Consider the following 21308-nt stretch of genomic DNA (forward strand, 5'->3'; position numbering starts at 1 on the left):
CATCAGTTTTATGTTTTTAACCAAATACATTAAGAAAGCAAGAGAATGCGCATAAATATTTAGTCCTTACGTTTAGGTTTAGGTTTAGGTTTAGGTTTTAAGAGATTTATATATTACTACTATGTGGCTGAATTTCCCGTGACATCAGTTTTATGTTTTTTTTTTTTTTTTTTTAATTTGTTTGATGTAAAGTTAGTTTGTTTACATCAGTTCTTTATCTCAAAGATAAGGCTTTTATTTCTTCCGCAAGAACTATTTAGGTATGTATCCCTTGCAAGCACACATGAACTTAAATTGTCTTTTAATATATGCATGCTTTATTATTTTCTAATAGTTTTCCCGTGCATCGCACGGGTTAGCGACTAGTATATATATATATATCAAGACATCCCCCCCCCCAACACACACACAAATATATACACACACAATTTTTTATTATATATACACACACTTTTTTATTTGATAAGTTATATATATACACACACTCAACCAAAAAAAAAAAAAAGCTTAGTACTTTCAATCAAAATTATGTTTGGTGGCCATCTTTTATAAAATAAAATTCATTTTTACTATTTTCATAGTAAAACTCTTAAAAAGTTTCATTTTTAATACAAATTATCAAATTTTATACTAAAGTAAGTAAAAAAATCTTTCAATTGAACTAATGAAATTTTCAAAAATTTTCAAAAACATAAATGATCCAAAACTTGGAGGAATAAGTTAAACTTCGAACATATTTGAAGTTATCTTACTTTAACCCATTATGTGGCAACTAAAAAGACATTTCATGTGTAGTTTTAGTGGCAATATTTTTTTTAATGAATCAATAACTTGTTAATCCCACATAACAGATTGAAAAAGATAGATTCAAACATGTTTGGTACCAAAATTTATCTCATTTTTAACAGATATAAGGACACATTTTATAATATAAAATAGTATTTGAGAAAAATAAAGTTATATTTCGATAACTATTAGACCAATTTTTTTTTTTTAAGAGCATCATTGGATTAATTCAAATATTTGAGGGGGCTAACTCTTATATTTTGTAGACTAAATTTTGAAAACATTAAAATAACTATATATATATAAATTTCAAAATTTTGGGGGGCCATAGCCCCCCCCCCCCACCCTATTATATAGCTTCGCCCCTGTATAAAGCTAATAATTGGGGGGCGAACAAAATTTTAATATTGATCTCACTTGTAATTTCGAGACATATAGTCTTGTTCCCCTTGAGTAAACAGTGCCTAAAAAACAACCTATCTCTCATTCACTTCTCTATACCCTAAACTATAGAGTAGTCTTCTTTTGCATCTTTGACCTATTCACCTAACTCCTGAATCTCCTCTCCTTAACGTTTCTTATGATACCCTCATTTCTTGCCTCCATGCTAACACCTTCCTCATTTTGGCTATTGTCCACATTAGCATTTTTTATCCATAACTTAATGGTATGGACCATTTTGACACAAAGCTAAAGGTTACGATCCAAATTCGTAATTTACCCTAATTATTATTAATTTTGTGAGTTATGTTTACTAATCACGGTTTGACATTCAGTTCATTTTTTTCCACTTCAGTCTATTTTGGTATAATTTGGTCCATTTCGATCCATTTGGTCCACTTTGGTCTATTCAATCCAATTCGGTCTAATTTAGTCCATTTCGGTCTACTTTGGTCCAATTTAGTCCATTTCAGTTCACTTTGGTCCATTTTGGTTCATTTCGATCAACTTTAGTCTATTTCAACTGACTTTGGTCCATTTTGGTGTACTTAAGAATACTATTTTTAGATTTATTCTAGAAGTTATTGTAATTTACCTATCTTCTTGGAATTGAATAACAAGGATAAGGTTAGGAAGACAAGACCTGATGGGATAAAAAAAAAGAAGGGAATGGGTGCTTCACCAAATGGTCTAAAATGTGTCACTTGTTGTCCATGGAGATTCAAATTGATGGCTTAGCATATACAGTATGCTAAGATTCTAACAGCGTTCACCACTCAAGATTGTTGCTTGTAGCTTATTTCCTTATTTGTAGAAGTGATATAGTGATTTGTATTATACTATGGTGACAGACTTGAATGCTATATTAATAATAGTGTGCATGCTTATGTTATTTATTGTACACTTAAATATAATTGTATATTTGTATTAATCACTATAAATATTTCATTACACTCAATAAGGCTTGTATTATTACACAAATCTCTATATATATATATATATATATATAATAATAATAATAATAGGTGAAGCTGAGAGAAACTCAAACTAGAATTCCAAATTAGAGTTCTAATTTTGTATCATGTGTCCTAAATTATTTATTCTTGAAGAATTTTATTTCTTAATTTTAGAATCAAATGTGAGACCATATCATAAATATTCATCCAAGTAAGTTATTAATTACAAAAATCAAAGAGTCTAGAATAAATCAATCTTAAAAAAAAAAAAAGTGTTTCATAATAAATTTTTTTTTTTAAAAGGACAATTTAAATTTTATACCAAATAATATCCTTACAAAATTTTTTAAAGAGTTAACAAAATATAAAAATGACTATCAATAGTATTTAAATTATATATATAGAAATTATATTATGTATCTTATTGTATATCTTTAAGTGTATCCATGCATATACATGAGATTACAAGCTTGTAGATATAATTATTACAATCACTGTAAATAAATCTAGAATTAGTGTCTCCAATTGTGCTCATCATCAACTGCATAAGTGCACTCCAAATGTCTCACAAACCAATTTGTCCTTCTTGAGGTGGCGAAATACCCAATAACTAGTCCAATTATCAATCCACAAGCATATCCATATCCTATCACAACCACTTTCCAATCAAATCCTTCTACTATTATGGTTTGTTTGGATTGAGGGGGAGGGAGGGGAAGTAAAGTAAAGTAGAGTAGATTTAGCACAAAATTAGTTTATTTTTAACCAATTCTACTTTACTACCCTCTACTCCCCTTCTTTCCCCCCTCTATCCAAACATGCCATTAATGATTCTTGCCTTGTTTCATAAGTTGGTGGCTCAATATTTCCACATTTCTCTGACAACGGGAGTCACATAATCCCAAGTTTCCCTGAAAAGTGGAAACTGAACAAGTACTTCTCTTTAGAGAAAACCAACATCTTGCAGCCAGATATTCCATCTAGAGTCCTGCAATAAATGAAGATTATGAAAAGCAATTAGAAATAGTGATCTTCCATAACAGAGAAAATAATGAAGGCATCAAACAATGTTTATGGCATAGGCCTCAAAGTTGTCCAAACCAACTGTAACATTCCAAGAGCCAGCAACATACATAGTCAGGTTCACAACACAACATTTGAACAGGTTATTCCAATTTTATATTGCAAAATGTTATGAATATAAGGGATTAAAAAATGTGTAAGAATAGCCCGTCCCCCTAAATGTAACTCAAAAGCCAAAAGCGACCAACTAGTAAAAATCACAAGCATACACACACACACAGTACCATGCATGTTATATAAGCAACATTCAAGCAAGGTGATACATAAGAAAATAGCATTGCCCACTTTTACAAATAGATAATAATTTTAGTGAGCCAAAGAAAAGGAATTGAAAGGAGAGGAAGAAAATAGATCTTCATCAAAAGAATAAGAGGGAAGATACCAAACTGAAGCAACCCCCTAGCCTTCAAATTAAAGAGAAGCAACAAACAAAACACACTTTGTTGTGGTGTTCGAAGTTATCTTCTTATCTCTTTCCAACATCTATAAAATAAAAATAAAATAAAAAAATTTCTTCTTTCACCAATATTTAGGGAAAACTTTTATTTTCCTCATGAGCAAGGGCATGGGTATGGGCATTACCCTTAAGTGCCTTTAGTGGCAGTGGCGGTTCCAGGAATTTTGTTTAGGGGGGTCATTAAAAAATTTTAATAAAAAAGAACTTGAATATATCGAATTATCAACAAAATAAAATTAATACATGAAGTTTTATAATTTTCTTCTACAAGTTTTCAAATTTTAAATTGTTATATGATAGTTCATTATGAGTATCTATGCCCAATGTGGGTAGCTATGACCATGAGGCTATGACTATTTTATTTTGTTAAGTCTATCTAACATTTTTATTTTTATGCAGTTGTTATTATCTATTTGTTATTGTTTTTATAAAATATTTTAAACTAAATGACTAAACTAAACTTGTTAGTTTTGTATTAATTATTGAGGCACACAACCACACTCATTCATATATAAACTTATACACTTTGTGTCTACTTAACCAGCCAAATGCTTGGAAAATCACTAACTTTACAATTTTTTTCTTAAATTTTACTAACTTTATAAAAAAAAGTTATTATAACATGATAACAATACACACACATGTAACAAATCATCCCTATTTCCTAATTATTAAATTATATTTATATTGTACACACAAATGTCCACACACATCATAATTCACACAAATAGCATTATAACAAAAAGTAATACACACTATCAATATTAGACACACTCACACACACACATGATATAAATTTATAAAAAAGAGTAATACTTACAATTCACAAATACTGACCCTTTACTCTTAGAGTTAGAAATACTTGTAATAAGGGTGTGCAAAATTTAAGTCAGGGTGTGAAAAATATTTTTAAAAATAAATTAAAGTATTAAACTAAAAAAAAGTAAATATTTTATGTATATAATTTTTTTTTTTTTTTTGGAAGTCAGGGGGTTCATTTGAACCCCCTGAATATAGAATAGCGCCGCCCCTATTTAGTGGCCATGTGACATTCACATGGTCACCTCCCATTCTCAATTTCACCTGATAGTAACAAAATAAAAGTGACATTCGCATATGAGTAGATTTTTCCACTTCTAGGCTAGACCCATCAGCAATTGCGCTCACATTACAAAATATTTTAGAACTTCAAGTCATACTCAACACAAAACTAGTAGTGGAAAGAAAAATTACATGAAATCTAAATCTGATTATCAGCAACCATACCTCTTAAAAGCTTCAATTTTACTACGCAGAAGCACATAAACTTCAGGAATGGAATCCATATCATTCTGAATAGCGAGAGCTATGACATTGGTAGCATCAAATTGAGGATCAGGTTTGAGATCTCCTCTAGATTCTACTTGAATTATAAAATTGTAAGAGAGAATTTATTGACAGATCATTTGATCCAAAAGTAATGACAAGCATAAATAAAGTTTGAATTCTAATTATCTAATTCTAGAAAGCAACAAAAGTGGGAAGAAATGATTTTTAATCATATGAATAATCACTAATCTCCTCCTACAATATTAGTCTCAGTATACCAAGACATACCACAATGGATTCATAATCCAATGCATTCCCCAAGGAAAGAGAGAGACCTTGATTAATTTTATAAGCAGGTATTGAAAATTTTCTTATCCCAGTGATATACATAAGTTAACCAATTATAAAAAATAAAAAATAAAAACAACTAATTCTTAAATATTTGACAGTACATAATTTGATAAGAAACTACTAGTTTAAATTAGAGGTAGTGAATTCATCACCAAACAACTTCAGGAGGAAAAGAAAATTTACTGTCATATTCCTAGAAAAGACCAAGAAGCCAAAGATTTTCTCTCTAATTCTCCCTGATCTTGAAATACTGTCAAGTTGACTTGACAGTATTGACATTGGCAAAGGTAAGATGGTGCTATACCTATACAAACTAAATTGATTCTGGATAAACTCAAATATTTATCGTCATAACAACTAAATTTCCAAGTGCTAAGTATGAGAAAGTACAAACTCCTTACTTAAAAAGAACAACCTTCAAATGCAAAGTATATCAAAATCATATCGTAAATATTTATGGGTATAGAAATATGGAAGAGTATTTTGAATATTCATGGAAAACATTATGCATACAAACCCATAGGAATGTTCTCCAGAAAACATAAAGCAAAAAAAAAAAATAGCCATGGGAATTTAGGTTTGAGATAACATATCTTTTGAAAATAATTTTAAAAAGTACATCTAATTTTGCAAAAATATCGAACATAAAAAAAAAGTAGTCTGATACCTTTATACTTAACCATGTCAATTGTTGTCCACCACAAACCCTTGCAGGGTCCTGTAACCCACTTTGACTAAGGGTGCGTTTGTTTTGGGGGAAAATGATTTCAGGAAATCATTTTCCCCCAAACCCGCGTGTTTGGCAGTAACGGAAAATAAAATTTTCCGGAAAATCATTTCCTGTTGACCAACAATTACACCTTTGACCCGGAAATTATTTTACACCCTTATTTTCACTTCAATTCATTTTCGGAAAAAGAGAGAGAGAGAGAAGAGAGAGCCCAGATCGGAGAGCACCGGTCATCGATCGCGCCGCTCGTCGGACGATTGCACCGCGCTGACGAGCGGTGCGATCGACGATCGTAATCGATGAGATCGAGCGGTGCGTGTCCGACGAGCGCACTCGTCGATCGATGATCGCGCGATCGCACCGATCTCGCCTCCACTCGATGTCGCCTTCATCGCGCGATCTCATCTTCTCCTCTGTCGCGCGATCTCAATTTGACCGGATTTGATGAATTTTTTTGCTGGGTTTTGTTTCTTTTGTGAATGAGTGTGGAATTGATTCATTTTCTTTTGCTGGGTTTTGTTTCTTTTGCCGGATTTGATGCATTTTTTGTAAAAATGTTTGAATGAACCAAACACCGAAATTAATTTTCCGTAAAACGAATTTTGTGATAGCTAAACACATGAAAACGTTTTCCTTTCCGGAAATGCTTTTACGCGAACCAAACACAGCCTAAGTGGAGTAGGCTTTGATTTCCTGTGAGGTCCTGAAATCTGAGACATGTCTTGTGAGGAATTAGTGCATGATATTTATTTTTGCAATACCTCCTCCACCATCACCAAATGCACTCCTTTTTGCATTAAGGTTTCTGGGGTTTTCATGATAAAAATGCTCCAAAATAGGCTTTACATGAGATCTAGAACCAGATTCGGGCATATCATTGTTGGAATCATCAGGAAAAAAGCTCTGTGTCTTCTCACAATGATCAAGCAAAGAACTTTGTGAACTAATCAAACTTCTAGCTGAACCAACAAAGTGTCATAGAATTGATAAGAAGTTTCTCATTTGCAAATGCAAATGTTATTCTTCCCAAAAAATAATAGGGTAGCTTGCAAACATTCACCCTAAAGTTACAATATCTTCCTAAAGTTTAGAACTGAGCAAGCAAACCCCTAATCTCACTGAAACTTCGGAAAGCGCCTTACCATTTATAATTATCATTGAATTAACAACAAATTAATGAACCTGAGAAGGAGAAAAAGCTGAAGAGTGAAGAGAGCTTTGGTTGTATCTTTTTTTTTGGCCTCGGGGGGTGGCGAGTGGTACATAATTTGCTCCTACTTTGATGAAAATTAGAACAACAACTGGATATTTGAAATTTTGAGTGATGTTAGGGGGTTGGTTGCTTAGTTTACAGGGGACATATGAAACTCAATAGATAGTTTAGAAATCATATGAATCACATAAATCACATAAATAATACATCCTTTCAAAAGTTATGGCTTCACTGACGCTACATTGTTCCCACGAGAAGCACCTGAAAATCCAAAACCAAAAGGTAATTGTAAGGTTGAATTTATTCAACCATCTAATTGGCTTTATTCCGTGCCAAATTTGCTTGTAATTCAGCATTTAGTAACCCTGTATTTAGGTGGGATTGTTGTAAGGGTAGTGAGTGAGATAGAGTGAAGATTGCTCAAGAGTGTGCAAGAAAACAGAGTGTCGCGGCTGGGACTCGCGGCTGGACTCGCGGCTTCAACCCGCCAGAATCTGCACACGTGCCAAGCATGCTGGAAGATGAACAGTCATGCTAGCTGGAGCACTACAGGACAAAACAGGACAAAACAAGACAACTGGCCATACGGTTATCTCGCGACTGGAACTCGCGACTTAGTCAAGCCGCGAGGTCAAGCCGCGAGCCACCCCTGTTTTGGAAAAACCTGACGTTTCGCATTCCTCTCCACTCCAGTATAAATACCCTTTTAACCCACGATTGAAAGAGAGCTTCCAGAGAGAATTTTGAGAGAGAAACCCTAAAGAAAAACCAGATTGCCTCACCCACAATCTCTACCTTAGAGTCTCATCAAATTCCCTCACTCTCTTCCTCTCCATTGTCAAATCCTTGAGAGGCCTTATACCAAACCTGGTTCTCACCATTATCATCTCTGTGAGACAGTCGTTTGGAGTTCTGGGAAGCAGTTAGGAAGGAGCCAATCTTTATTGGTTGATGCTACGGTGTAGTAGCGGAATCCGGAAAGCTAGAGAAGAAAAAGGTTCGGCGCAACCTCGTTGGAGCAAGAAGCTTGGAGGGCTTAGGTGCATTGGGTAGACTAGGCTTGGAGGGTCTATTGCTGTCCTTGTATCCCAACTATATTTTCTAGTGGATTGATTACCGCTTGGAGGGCGGCGGAGAGGTTTTTCGCCGAGGTCTTCGGTTTCCTCTTCGATAACATATCTGGTGTTATCGCTGTGTTTGCATCTTCCTTCCTCTCTATCTCTGCCTTTACATTATCTGCTGTGGTTTATTTTATTATGGCTTAGATGGTTGTTTAACCAATTTCAGATTATAGCATATGTTAAGTTTCCGCACATTAATTGTTTGACATATTGCTTGTGTTGGTTAAGTTGGTTTTTGGGGGTCTAAACGTTCAAAAGTGTTTTTGTACACGTTTTTGAACTTTCAGTAATACATTGGAAATTTTGAAGAATAAATAATAGGAAGTGAATGCATTTAGTTAAAGTCTTTAGCAGATAGATTAAAAAAATACTAGTTCTAGGAAACCTTTGTCATCACAGGATAGTCATCTGTTACACTATCTATAGAAGGAGGTGATAATATTGGTGTTAAGAGGTACAAGTAAGAGCCGTTGTTTTGATAGTGGGTAAGAATGCCCAAGACAAAATGATCGGAATCAGAGCCACTAATTCTAGTGTGACTGTCCATGACTTTTGCTTCTTGACAATCCCCATCAAAGAAAGGGAGAATATCATCCATAACTGTCCCTAATAAGAAAAAGAAAAAAGTTGGTCAAACATATTATAAAACATGCACTTCAAGATGAGATCAATCAGCACCAACCCTCCCCCCCCCCCCCCCCCCAAAAAAAAAAACATAAAAAGTAGAAAATCTTCTCTTCTTCTTCTTTTTTTCCTTTCTACCAAAGCATCAGTAAGAAAAGAATTTGGAGAAATTGCATGCAATCCAAAATTAAAAGGTGCAACCTGATGAGCTGTCGAAATTTAAATGGTAAGTGTAACTAAAACAATTTCAAACGCCCCATCTGTCTAGTCTGCAATGGGGGGTTCTTGCAAAAGGTCATGCCAATTAGTTTTGTACATTTTTCTTGAGTGTTGACAACTACAGATTCTGAGCTGCCAAGCCCAGATAAAACAAAATCCCCTACTTGTTTTCCACGAACACAATTCTGATTTTGCAGATCCATTGATTCAGTTTTGGAATTTGTGCCCACAAGATTCTCAGGCCATCAAAGTCAATCAAGTCAGCAATTGAATCAAGAAAGTCTTGATGCTCCTTCTGAGCCTTGTTCTCATAATCCATATTAGCCTTCCCTAGCACCTTCTCAATGGCAGGTAACAAAGGAGTCATAATTTATATCTTCAACAGCTTGAGATGTGGCTAGCAACCATAGAAGATTGAGGGTTTCCTTATCTGCACTCTGAATACAACACATGGATTATAAGAACACATGACAAATGTCTAGCAAATTAGCGAAGGATCCATCATATCGCATGATCAAAAGAAAACTTATGCTTAAAAGTGAAAAGGCCCAACATCCAAGAGGATAAACACGCAACCTCATGATAAATTACCTTTGGATCTAATGTTTCAGTAATTCCTGATGACCACATTTACTCAACCTCAAGACAATGGTTCAATACTTGTATTTCTCCCTTCAGTGAGTATTGGACCATCTTCTTCACATATTGAAACTTGTGGTGACAAAGATTTAATTATTTCTTTTTCTTTAGCATTCTTCAAAGGTTCTTCATCTATATTATTAGGGGTAACATGTCCAAGTCCAAAAAAATTTCCCTCCTCAGTTGATGATGTCATTGACTGCTTTAACTTTACATTTTTTTTTTCTCAAATGGAGTCCTAGTCAAAGAGTTTTCTGCTTCACCACAAAATTCAAAAAGTTTGTTCTCAAATTCAAGACTTAGTGAGAGAGTTTTAAGAACATCCTGTGGAGGTGGTTTGCCAGGATTAGAAGGCATTGTCACCTCATGCATTTGAGTCCTTTCATATTTCTAGAACACCAAGGAGAAATTCATCAAATGAATAACCAGCAAGATAAAATGTCAACACACTCATAAAAAGCAGTGAATGGATGTGACCAAAATAAACCTCCCATATTGGCACAATGGACTGAACTATTTTCACTTTTGAATGGGTTTGTGAGCAAGGTTGTCAAAATCGGGATCCTACGTAGGATCGTTGAAGGTAGGTGGGATCGTAGATCGTAGGATCGGATTGTGAATCGTAATATCCTACATATTTTCAAATTTAAAGCAAAAAATACATTGATAATGGCTTTGTATATTGAATAATCACGTAAATTATAAATTCATCCATAAAAAAACTTAGATTTGCATCATATGATGTAATTTGCATGTCATACATCGCTAAGTCTATACTAACGAAACAAATATATTTAAGTTTTGACCCAATGTATCTAAAAAGTTCAATAAATATTTAATTAGCAACCAAAAACCAAAATATTTATCAAAACATATGGAAAATATTTCTAAGTTCTAAGTTCCAAATTTGAAATCCAAAATAAGTTAGCAAATGGAAACTAGCTAACTACAATATGAAATCCAAAAGCAAGATGAATATTAAGGTGAAGTGAACATTTAATTATTCCTATTTTAAGGTTCTTATAACCACTGTCCTAAATTCCTAATCATCATCATCCATTTCATCATCTATGTAGACATTACATATTTGTATGCTAGAGTTGTAAAAAACATCAAGATACAATTTCTCACTCAACTATTCAAGTTATACCACTCAGCAATAATTAAAGAGCGTGCTCAAAAAAATCAATCAATCAATATACAAATACAAGCATAACTGATAAAATTATATAAAAAAAATATTTTAGTAATATTAGAACACAAAATTAGTATTGTAAGGACCTGGCTAGAGTCCTTAGCCCAAAGGTTGATGGACTCAAGCCCAACAAGCCCAAAACAATGAATTTATAGAGAGTGTGTTGGAAAAACTAGGCTTTAATGAATTAGACAAACACCAAAATAGATTCGGATGGCAAGAGAATGAAAATAAACGAGTTTATACTCAAAGAAAACCGTCCTCGGCAAAGTCCGAGAAGATCAGTTCTTATATATTTCTCTCAGATTGGATTACAGGATTAGTTCTTGATGCTATCGTCTTTTCCCTTCTATTTCTCAATCCACTTTTTCTCAGGGGTTCCTCACGTTATATACCCCCCTTTGATTGATCTTGGCCCTCCATTTGTTGATCATCTAGGCTATTATTTAAGTGCTTGTCCCATCGATCACCCTCTCTGACCTTCTGTGAGTCGGAATAACCTAGGCAGCACTATTTAGGGGTCCTCTCCACATAAATGCGGCTAGAAAGTTAGCTGTAGAGCATTTAATGCAGTGGCAGTAGCTTTTCCTTAGACACCCCTGAGCCTCCATCCCTTTTGTACGTCTACAGTACATGTCCCTATTAGTAGGGCCTCCTGGAAGGCCGCTCTAATCGATAGGGTATGCCTTTGATCTGTGCTTTGTTCATCCAAGGAGGTACTCCTCCTCGGACCACCTTCCCAGCCTTTCTGCTTGCATCTTACTCATGGGATTCTGAGCTTAACACCCTCACTACTGTTTATCCGTCCTCGGACCATCTAAAGTCCTCGGCCAAGGTCAAAGGCCCAATATACAATCTTGGGCTCTTATCCCTACAAGTATATTGATCAAACAAATTTAACAATACTATAGCTTAAAATGCAGCAAAGCCAAGTCAAATTCTTCATTTAGAAATGATGAAGCATTCTTTCATTTTGATTACAAGTGAATTAGAAATTAGAAAACATTTGCTTAGGTTGACATAATTTTATAAAATAAAAGATAAAAAGTCATACCATCACAACATGAAAAAATAAAAACCCTTAAAGCTTCATTAAAACAAAAAATTTACCCCATAAAAAAAAATTATGTTTTTGGTAGGATCGGTAGGATCCCATAAGATCCTACACGATCCTACGTACGATCCTACCATTTTTACGATCCTAGTGCGATTTTAAATGTTTTGGTGAGATGGAATCATAAAATCGTGCGATCCTACGATCCAGATTGCGATTTTGACAGCCAAGTTTGTGAGAGGGATGAATAATTTTTAAACTGCTTCTTAAGAATCTCTGCAAACCATAATGGAACAATTGTCACATTAAGCTATAAAAATCTTAAAAATTTATGTCATATAACTGCAAAGTCAAACAAACCATCTAAGGAACATTCCCTCAAGTTCATAGACACTTTGACGTTTATTGCAATAAACATCCTGATGTGAGGAAACCTCAAATTCACTAGGAAATTGCTATATCAAATCAGCTAGAATTGTCTACAATATCCAAATTGGTGAACTTAAAGACGCATTACAACTTGGGTCTACCAAATGGTAAATTAACACGTCACTGATGATTATCACATAATTATGAGCATCAAAAAAGTATTTACGACCATCCCAAAAGCATTTGGCATAGAAAAGAAAGAAAAGAAAGAAAAGAAAACCTAGAAGTCAGTAGGCATGCAAATCAACTTATCCATATAGTGTTTATGTGTGGACAAATATGATCAGATTTCCTTGGTGTGAAATTGTCTAGTACCAGACGACGTCAATTTCCGGCCAACTCTACTCTACCCCCTCCCTTCACCTCCATCTAAACTGGTCATAACAGTAAGCAGATGAGCTAGTGTTAGAGTTCGAGTCCTAGTAACAATATATTTCAGTATTTTTTTTTTTTTTTTAATTTCAACTAACCAAACATGTTTTTTGATTTTAAAAATACAAGAAAATTGTTTTTTTTATTTCTATTCCTAAAAACAATTTTTTTGAAAATAAAAAACAATTTTTTGAAAATAGAAAACAAAAATTATTACCAATCATATCCTAACAGTAGAAAAATCAACATGGATAATATTGCCTAATTGAGCGCTACTTAATATGCATTTTTTTCTATTTTCTATCTACAAGTTTCAATACATTCCTTCTCAAAAAAAAAGTTTCAATACATTCATTGTGGCAGACAATGGAATGAACACTGCTAAAAACCATTGATTTTATTTGAAATTACACGTCCATAGCTTGTGGTCAAAAAACACATCACCTCATCTTCTATCTCTTTTACACGAGCCTCACGAGGAAGAGTATCATAATACTTAATTAATACTCTTTCAATCCCATAACTAAAGTTGTAAAAATATAAGAGTAGTTCTAGTACCACATAAATTACTACAATTTTTGTCATATCTTACGTGTTAGAGCAAGAACGGAACCGGAAATCGAATCTTGGGGGAAAAGTTTAATGTAAGCTCATCTATTTTCATTATATTCATTATGCTACTATGAAGTAATTAGTACCGATTTCATTGAAGTAAAACCATTAATTAATTATTTATTTATTTTTAAGATGCTTTGTTATTTTCATATGTTACAAATATACTTTACTAGAAATTAATCCATAACCAAAAAAAACCAAATAAATATGCCCCACGAACCAAAACAAAAAATATAAATAAAGTTTAAGTAAACAAATATTTCTTAAAGAAAAGGTTAACAAACAAAAAATAGTGAAAAAACATCATATTCACAGTTAGTGGATTACAACCATTACCCATTATCTTGGTTTTAGAAAAAAAATTATTTTTTTTATACAACCTTTGCAAAACTCCTCACGTGCTATCTCAGTTATAAATCAAATCACAATTAAAAAATTTACTTATTTTTTATTTGAAACTACTTGAAGTCTAGAAATCAAATCAAATCACAATTAAACCATCTGTTGTTGCGTCCCTTACTCCCTTAGCTGTTGGATCTAAGAAGCTCACCGTTGTTGCATTCATACATTGCTCGATCTCGGTAGCCCAACAAGTTCGACACTCATTGTCAAGAGCTCAAGTCTCAACACTCAAGCTTACAGCTGCTGCATCTTTCACTATCTATCTCTCATGTTTAGGTTTTTTTTTTTTTTTTTTTTTTTTTTTTTTGGAATTTGATGGAATGATTTAGTATGTAAGATTCATATTGATTTTGTTTCAAATATTTTTAAGGGCTGGGCTAATTATTTGGTAAAATTTGTTGATTGGGCTAAGTTTTCTTTAATTTTTTATTATTGATTTTGTTGTTGAGTTAACATTTTTGGACTTTCTAATTTGTTTTTGAATTTTAGATCAGTAATTTTTTTATGGGCCTTTTCTTTTCTTTTTTTATGAGCCTTTTCTTTGGTTTAAAGGGAAATTTTTTTTTTTTTTTTGAGGGACGGGGCAAGTTTAATTTTATTGAGTCATATTGCTAAAAATTAGGTAGCTATATATATACTATTGATTTTTTTTTTTTTTTAATTTAGGGAGGCCATTGCCCCTAAGCCAATGAAAGGCTTCGTTCCTGCGTTAGACTATGATGGGTTGCTTGTCAGCCCCACAATATTTTCTTCACTATTTACAGTCTATCATTTGATCAGTTGTGATATAAATTGTGCCATTTTATGTGGTTTTAGAATTTTTCAAAAATGTAACCCACTTTTCTTTGATAAATTCTCCTCCCAAATATGAATCCCATATAGATAAGGCAAATATGTAATTCAACCACCATCGTAACTCACCCAAAAACAAGATAATGAAAACATAAAAAGACACAAAAATTTGGTGATGAAGTTGAAAATCAACGAAGAACCTTTTCAAATGGGAAAAAAACCACTCTTAAGAATCCGAACTTAGAAAAAAGAGTTAAAATTAGTCGGGGCATACAAAATTTTGGTAACTCTTTATGCAAATTCAACAAATGCTCTGCTTACCTTCCCATCATAGTAGGCACATAACTCTGAAATTCTTCTACATGAACATTCTCCAGCTTGTTCGATCTAGTTAAGTACAGAATTCAATAGGTTCTCCAATGCATCTAAGAAGTGGACCTCAATTACTCTTGGGGAAAAAAATATATATATTTGTGATACTTAACTCGTCGTCGTAAAATCTATTTTAAAAATAAAATATTAGTAATTAAATATACTTAAACATCATGTACTAATGTTGGTTTACAATTATATAAAGAATGTGGCCTAATTGTGCCTGATTTAAAAATGAAACTATATTTTAGTTAATTTCATCGGGGTCTTTGCTAACTACATTAAAATCAATGATTTATATATGCTCCTTAAAAGTCATTTAGGGTCCGTTTGGATAAAACTTATTTTTGCTGAAACTGAAAACTGAAAACTGAAAACACTGTAGCAAAATAATTTTTTAATGTGTGAAAAATTACTGTTCACTCTGTTTTTTACTGTTCATAAGCATAAAATCACTGTTCACGGACAATGAACAGTGACAGAAGCGCGTCCAGGAAAAAAAAAAAAGAAAAAGCTGAAACTCGCGGCTTGAAAATGCAGACTTTAAAATGCTGTATCCAAACCCTTCCTTAAATGACCCACACAAAGATATACTTTGTCCACTGGGGCCGTTGGAGTGTGAAGCGAAAGCAATGGAAGGAGTAACTTTTGCTTAGGATATGGGCTTTCTTGACATTGTGTTTGAGTGTGACTCGAAGGTTGTCTCCGATTCTATAAATAGGTATTGTGAGTCACCAGCTACTATCGGGAATATTATTGATGGGATCAGGCACAAGCTCAAGGATTTTCAACAGGTCTTGGTATCTCATGTGAGAAGACAGGGCAATCGCCCTGCACACCTCTTAGCTCAGCATACTATGAGTGCTGTTAGTTTTGTAATTTGGATAGAGGAAAATCCTACTTTCATTGAGTTAGCTTTGATTCAAGATGTAATATTTTTATCTTCTTCTTAATAAAAGTTATGCATTTCTTATATATATATATATATATATATAAAATAAAAAAAAATAAAAAAAAGACCCACACAAAGATACAAGTTATGTATGGACCAAACCATAAAGCATTGGCAATGCTTCTATGCATTGGTGTAAACACTGCCATCTAATTAGTCATTAGATAAGATTAGAAATTCTATGTATTCCAATTAGCTCAACTGGTAAAAACTCATTTTAAAGACTTAGACTCTTGAAGAAGAAAACCATGGACAATATGTGTGGGGTAAAAGAAGGAAGAGGCTTAAGTCCAATGCGTCTTATGCATTGACCTAATAAGATGCTGGCATGTGGTAATTGTTGGACATATAGCAGCATCCTATCAAGTCCAATGTAGAGAACACTGAATTCAAACCGAACCCATTAAAAAAAAAAAAACATATATATAGTTATTTGTTAGATCAAAACGATCATAATTTGGCCACTATGCAACTACAATCATTAAAATCGCAAAAAAATTGATAATTCCCTCAAATAGTCTACTTCAATTCATCTAAACATATTCAAAAATAAATAAACAAATAAATAAAAATCATCTAAAATTGTGCAAACTCAACATAAAAGTTCTCACAAAAAGAAACATATGTTTGTTATTATGAGAATATAACAAAATTCAGAAATATAACAAAACTACCATAAGAGTTATTTTATTACATTCAGCCAAGCTTATCTTATTGCAGAAATACAGCTAATACAGAAAATATAAATCCACATTAAGTGCCTCTAGGGCCTCTAAAAGTCTACTCAAATTATCTTTGCCTTCGCAGGTTCACTCTAAAAGTTCTCACAAACCAATTTGGCCTCTTTGATATGATGACATGTCTAGTAACCAGTCTAATTACAAACCCACAAGCATATCCTATCACTACCACTTTCCAATTGAACCACTCTCCAAAAGATGACTCCTTGCTTGGTTCAAAAGTTGGAATTTCACTATGTCCACATTTTTTTGACAACGGAGAGCCACACAATCCCAAATTTCCCTCAAAAGAGGAATTTTCAAACGTCCAAAATTGTCCACCTTGGGGAATTGGACCAACAAGTTGATTTTGAGACAAGTTTAAATATTCAAGAAATGTGAGACTTATTAGTTGTTGAGGAATTTCACCTGAGAGCTCGTTTTGAGAAAGATCCATAGATTCAAGTGCGGTTAGGTTCCCTAATGATGACGGGACACGGTCCATGAAGCTATTTCTTGATAAATTGAGTACAATTAGTCCCTTTAGGTTTCCCAGACTATTTGGAATTTCTCCATCAAACCTATTATTGGAGAGATCAATAGCTGTGAAGATGGTCAAGATCTTTACCAAAAATATTTCTAACCCCTTATTCACCACTGTCATTGAGTCTTCATAATAATTTGATTGACTTCCCATGTATTCTGGTGGTGCTTTATCTTTGGCAGGAACCATTTGCATTGCATTCCAAGTTCTAAAGTATTCTGAAGGTAGCCTATCAGAGAAATTGTTGTCAGAGAGGTCGATGACATGTAACTTGGAAAAGCCAAACTTGGTATGAGGATTCCAAATAGGGCCATGGAATCGATTTGCATGCAAGACAAGAATCCGTAATTCTGGCAAAGACTGTAACCAAAAGGGGAATGCATCATTCATGTTGTTATTTCCAAGATTTAGGACCTCCAGCATTTGACATTGCACTAAGGATCGTGGAATCTTCCCCTGTATTTTGTTGCGACTGAAGTCCAATGTCATCAACGTACATCCTTTTATGAATGTTTTAGGCATGCTTCCTTGAAAGCAATTGTTCCTCATATTCAATACTGAAAGAGAGCTGCTGAAGTGACCAAAACATTGTGGAATGTGACCATTCAACCGGTTGTTAGATATATCAAGGACTTCGAGGAAATTCACGTTGCAAATCATTTGAGGGATTTTTCCGGTTAGATTATTGTTTGAGGCAAAAAAATATGTTGTATACAATGGGGGAATTGGGAGTGACCCTTGCAACATGTTGGAACATAAATCTAAAATGCGAATAGATTTCCAAGGAAGAACTTTTAGCGGTTGTTCAAAACCGCTGAGAAGGTTAAAAGAAAGATTCAGGGATTGTAGCGTCCCTTTTCCAACATTACAAAACCATTTAGGTATTTTACCTTCAATTTTGTTGTTGGAAAGGTCTAATGTACTCAATTCATTTTGGGCTTTTAGGAAATCAGGGAATTCACGCAAATTGCAAGAAGACAAATACAAATCTGAAAATTTGTGGTGGGTTGAATTGATATTTTCTTTTGAAACCAACAAATTGTTACCTGAAAGATCCAGAATTTGAAGCTCTTTAACCTGGAAGAATATGTTTAACTCCATCTTGTCCTTTAGGTTGATCGAAGAAAGATATAGCCATTGTAGCTTAGTGAAATTGGAAATTGACCTTGGAATTGGTCCATCCAATTTGTTTCTACTCAATCTCAGGACATTTAATTGTGATGAAGAGATATTTTGGAATTGGAGGGGGCCAGTAAGCTGATTTTGAAATAGATATAGTATAGACAATGAAGGCATTGTATACAAAACAGAGGGGATAGCCCCTGTGAGTGAGTTTTGATACAAGTAAAGGGAAGACAAATGAGTAAGTCTACTTATTTCCGATGGGATTGACCCTTTCAATTGATTTCCTGATATATCTATCCAAGTGAGTTTGGTAATATTTGTCAGTGAAATTGGGAACCTGCCTTCAAAATTGTTATATGAAAGGACTAATTGTTCTAGTTGTGTAAGATTTCCTAGTGAAGATGGTACTTTCTCGGAGAAAAGGCTATAGCGAAGATCTAAATAAGTGAGTTTTGCAAGATTTCCTAATGTGGATGGAAGCTGGCCATGAAAATTGCTCCTCGAGAGAGAAAGAGAAGTAAGCTGCGATAGGTTCCCAATAGAAGGGGGAATTCCCCCTGAAAATTCAGTTGAACTAATTTTCAAATAATTCAAGGAGTTGAGATTGCCGATTGAATCGAGCAATTCCCCAGAAAAATTTGCCCCAGAAAGATCCAAATAACTCAAGGACTTAAGGTTGCCGATTGAATTGGGCAATACCCCAAGAAAAAATGCCCCAGAAAGATCCAAATAACTCAAGGATTTAAGGTTGCCGATTGAATCGGGCAATTCCCCAAGAAAATTTGTTCCAAAAAGATCCAAATGACTCAAGGATTTAAGGTTGCCGATTGAATTGGGCAATACCCCAAGAAAAAATGACCCAGAAAGATCCAAATGGCTCAAGTGTTCAAGGTTGCCAATTGAATTGGGTAATTCCCTGGAAAAATAGGTTTGAGAAAGATCCAAAAAGTTCAAGGATTTAAAGTTCCCGATTGCTTCGAGAAATTCCCCAGAAAAATTCGTGTAGGAAAGACGCAATTGCTTTAGGGAACTACCAGATCGAAAATTGGGAAGAAAACTAGTGAGATTGTTGTTACCTGACACATCAATGGCTTGTATCTTGGGCAGTAGGAAAATATCTGAGGGAAATTCGCCAAGCAAAATGCACTCAGACAGAGAAAGAGATGTCAAGGAAGACAAATTTGCCAGGGATTGAGGCAGTGACGATGAGATGTTCACATAGTCTAGATGAAGTTCTCTCAAATATGTCATGTTCTGGACAAGTGCTTCCAGATCATTTCTTCTGAGATTCAAAATTTTATGATAATAATAGCCAGCACCAACAGAGTAATAAAAATAATTGAAAGAGAGATCAAGTGAAACCAAATTGGAGAGCCTTGAAATTTCGGACAGGATTCGGCCATGTAAGAAGGAACGAGAGAGATTAAGATGGGTCAACCTCACAAGCTGCCCAAACTCAGATGGGATTGTGGTGAATGAAGAGAAGTTGTTGAGGGCAAGGTTGAGTTTTCGAAGATGACGCAACCTGAAGAGGCTGCTGTTAGACTTGAGAGGCCCACAAAGCCAGCTTTTGCTGAGGTCTAAGCCAATGACGTGGCCGTTGTGTGCATCGCATGTGACCCCATCCCAGCTGGAGCAACAATCAGTCAATCACTATCTGCCTTCCAAGACTTCATCTTTGGATATGAAACATTATAGTAATCATTGTAATCTAACAGATCAAATATATCATCAGAATGCAATCTCTTCTCAACAAATTCTTGCCTTAGTTGCAGCAAAGCATAGCTCTGGTCTGGGAGGCAACGTTGTTGAGAGGAAGTATTAGAAGTGGTTTGAGAATGTGAAATGAAGAACAAACAAGAGGCAATAAGGAATAAGGGCAGGTATTGATTCATTTTCGACATGTTTACAACAGAGGAAGTAAATGGAAAATTGGGTTGCTTAAGTGTTATGAGCAGATAAAGAACTAATGACATGTGAGGATATTTATACACACACAACAATTTGAAAGGACTAAAGGTAATTGGATATTTATATTATTTTTTGTGGTCTAAATCGAATTGGATTTCAAGGGCTTTAAATATATTAATTTGAAAGGTCTGAAATAATTGAATCTATGAGCCATCAATATTGACTAGAATTGCTTTCCACACACGATTGTGATAACATATTAAAAAGTTCTTTATATTTAGAAGGCTTTAGATTAAAAATTTCCTTTATGTAACCATAAAAATATGAAGAGGACAATCCTTTTTATAAATAGAAAAATGAATTCCCCCTAACATTTAATATTTAGTTGGTTATAGTTCTTTGTGTTACATTCCAGTCACTAAATTATAATTTTAAACTAATAAATTTTGATTTTAAAAAATTCTACTATCTATATAGCTTTTTTATCTCAATTTTTGCTTGTTAGCTTCTTACAATCCGACTATGATTTTAAATTATAACGCTACAACAAACAAACAAACAAACAAAAATTTCTCTCAATGCCCAGACTTTGTAATTTGGTTATAGTTCTCTTACTCAAATAAAATTATATCTTTTATCTCAAAAAAAAAAAAAAAAAAAAAAAAAATCTTTCAATGGCATTCCAAATCAATACACATGATTTCATGTGCAACCACATGGTCCACATCTCAGAGTGGTTATTCTATCAAATAAGAAAAATTAAAAGAACTGTACATCATACTAAGATTATGACGTGTGAGACACGGGAGATAAATATCAAAGAGTCTGTAAAATAAGAAAATATAGAATACGTCATGAATCATGATAGCTAGATTCTATTGACTCGACTAGCTTTTCT

General features: G+C 33.9%; 1 protein-coding gene across 1 annotated transcript in view; it reads right to left on the bottom strand.

The window, feature by feature from the left end:
• Positions 1 to 20139, bottom strand: part of LOC126717022 (receptor-like protein 53) — a 44115-nt gene extending 23976 nt beyond the window's left edge. The window contains exon 1 of the mRNA XM_050418172.1: positions 19576 to 20139. Coding sequence (XP_050274129.1) covers positions 19576 to 19750 — 175 coding nt within the window. The 5' untranslated portion in view covers positions 19751 to 20139. The remainder of the gene's footprint in view (positions 1 to 19575) is intronic.
• Positions 20140 to 21308: the final 1169 nt, after the last annotated feature.

Source organism: Quercus robur, chromosome 3 (genome assembly GCF_932294415.1).
Source record: "Quercus robur chromosome 3, dhQueRobu3.1, whole genome shotgun sequence".
NCBI classification, from domain to species: Eukaryota; Viridiplantae; Streptophyta; class Magnoliopsida; order Fagales; family Fagaceae; genus Quercus; species Quercus robur.